This window comes from Gastrolobium bilobum, unplaced genomic scaffold (assembly GCF_033153095.1).
Source record: "Gastrolobium bilobum isolate Gb01-03AN ecotype WA unplaced genomic scaffold, APGP_CSIRO_Gbil_v1 utg6815, whole genome shotgun sequence".
Lineage (NCBI taxonomy): Eukaryota > Viridiplantae > Streptophyta > Magnoliopsida > Fabales > Fabaceae > Gastrolobium > Gastrolobium bilobum.
The window spans coordinates 566,844-568,252 of NW_026899262.1; the positions used below are offsets into that span (position 1 = coordinate 566,844).

At 37.4% G+C, this 1,409-nt stretch overlaps 1 protein-coding gene across 1 annotated transcript; it reads left to right on the forward strand.

The window, feature by feature from the left end:
• The first annotated feature begins 216 nt into the window (after nt 1–216).
• LOC133288961 (uncharacterized) lies at nt 217–870 on the forward strand. Its single transcript, XM_061486803.1, has one exon. The coding sequence runs from the start codon at nt 217–219 to the stop codon at nt 868–870; it is 654 nt and encodes a 217-aa protein (XP_061342787.1).
• The last annotated feature ends 539 nt before the right edge of the window (nt 871–1,409 follow it).

The window sequence follows — 1,409 nt, forward strand, 5'->3', positions numbered from 1 at the left end:
GCCCTCACAACACAACACGAGAGAGAGAGAACGAAATATTCAAAGCCGTCATGGCTGACCAGACCACACCGACCCCATCAAACAAACCCAAAAAAAGAAAAAACCGGTTTTATTTAAAAAGTCAATCTCTCTCGCCATCATCTCCATATATATAATCTTCTATTCTCTAATTAACCAACGCCACTTCTTCTCTCCAATCTCTCTCTCTCTTTTCAAATGGGAAATACAGTAACGACTCCATGCTTTCAACTCAACACAAAATCGTCATCATCATCATCATCATCATCCGTGAAGCTCATCTTCTGGGAAGGCACAGCAAGAACCCTAAAGGGGAAGCACATAGCCGGTGAGATCATGTTCGAGTTCCCAGAAATGATGGTTTGTCATGCAGATTCTTTCTTCATTGGACAACCTATCCCTTCTTTATCCATTGACGATGAACTCATGCATGGCCAAACCTATTTTGTTCTACCCATTGATCGTTTCGTATGTGACAACCTCTCTGTGTCTTCAATATCTGCCTTTGGATCATGCCCTAACAAGTCCCCTGTTAAGTTTGGGGCGTGTCCTTTTCAATACTTGAAGGGTTCTAATGGAAGGACCTTGATAAAGGTCACACCAGAATTCATCACTAGGCTCATAAGTGGAGATAAAGAGAATAATAATGGACCTTGCAGCAGCAGCAACAACAACAGCTTCCTTTGTAGCACTCCTGAATTGCAAAAGCATTATGAACAGCTTGTGAAGTCTAAGGACCAGGTTTGGTCACCTAAGCTTGAAACCATTTCGGAATACAAGGTTAGGTTTTCACCATGCAGATTCATAGAATGGAAAGAAAAAGAAAAGTCTGGGGAATTGTTTACTAGATAGTTCAAATATAAATATATATATTTTATCTTAGATGACAGGTAGTTAAACATAAAATTTGTACACATTAATTAATTCTGGCCTCATGATCATTAGTATAATGATCAGTCACGCCTTTTTCATCCTTATTTTTGATTTTTGTGGAAATGATATGATGAAAATTACTTGATTTAAGAGCTGTTAAATATTTCTTTATTAGTTGATGACAAAAATAAGCTTGAAACTTGCAATTGTTCCGCAATTTCAGGGTCATGTTTAATTAATTCATAGACTGTATTAACTAAATATTCATTGTATAATATATATATATATATATATCTCTCACGCTCGGTAGCAAGTGGCAGAGATTTTGCAGCAGATCGGCAAAAGAAATTAGGCCATTTTCTTTACAAAGAAGTACCTTCAAATATCAAAGATTTATTAATTTTTTTTGGAGTTAACCCAACTCTAATTACCTTTTTGAGGTGAGTTGGCTCTTCCGCGGGATTCCTACAAGCTTCGACTCTTTGAGTCGGCTATGAGACTAATACAAAGTGTGGGGC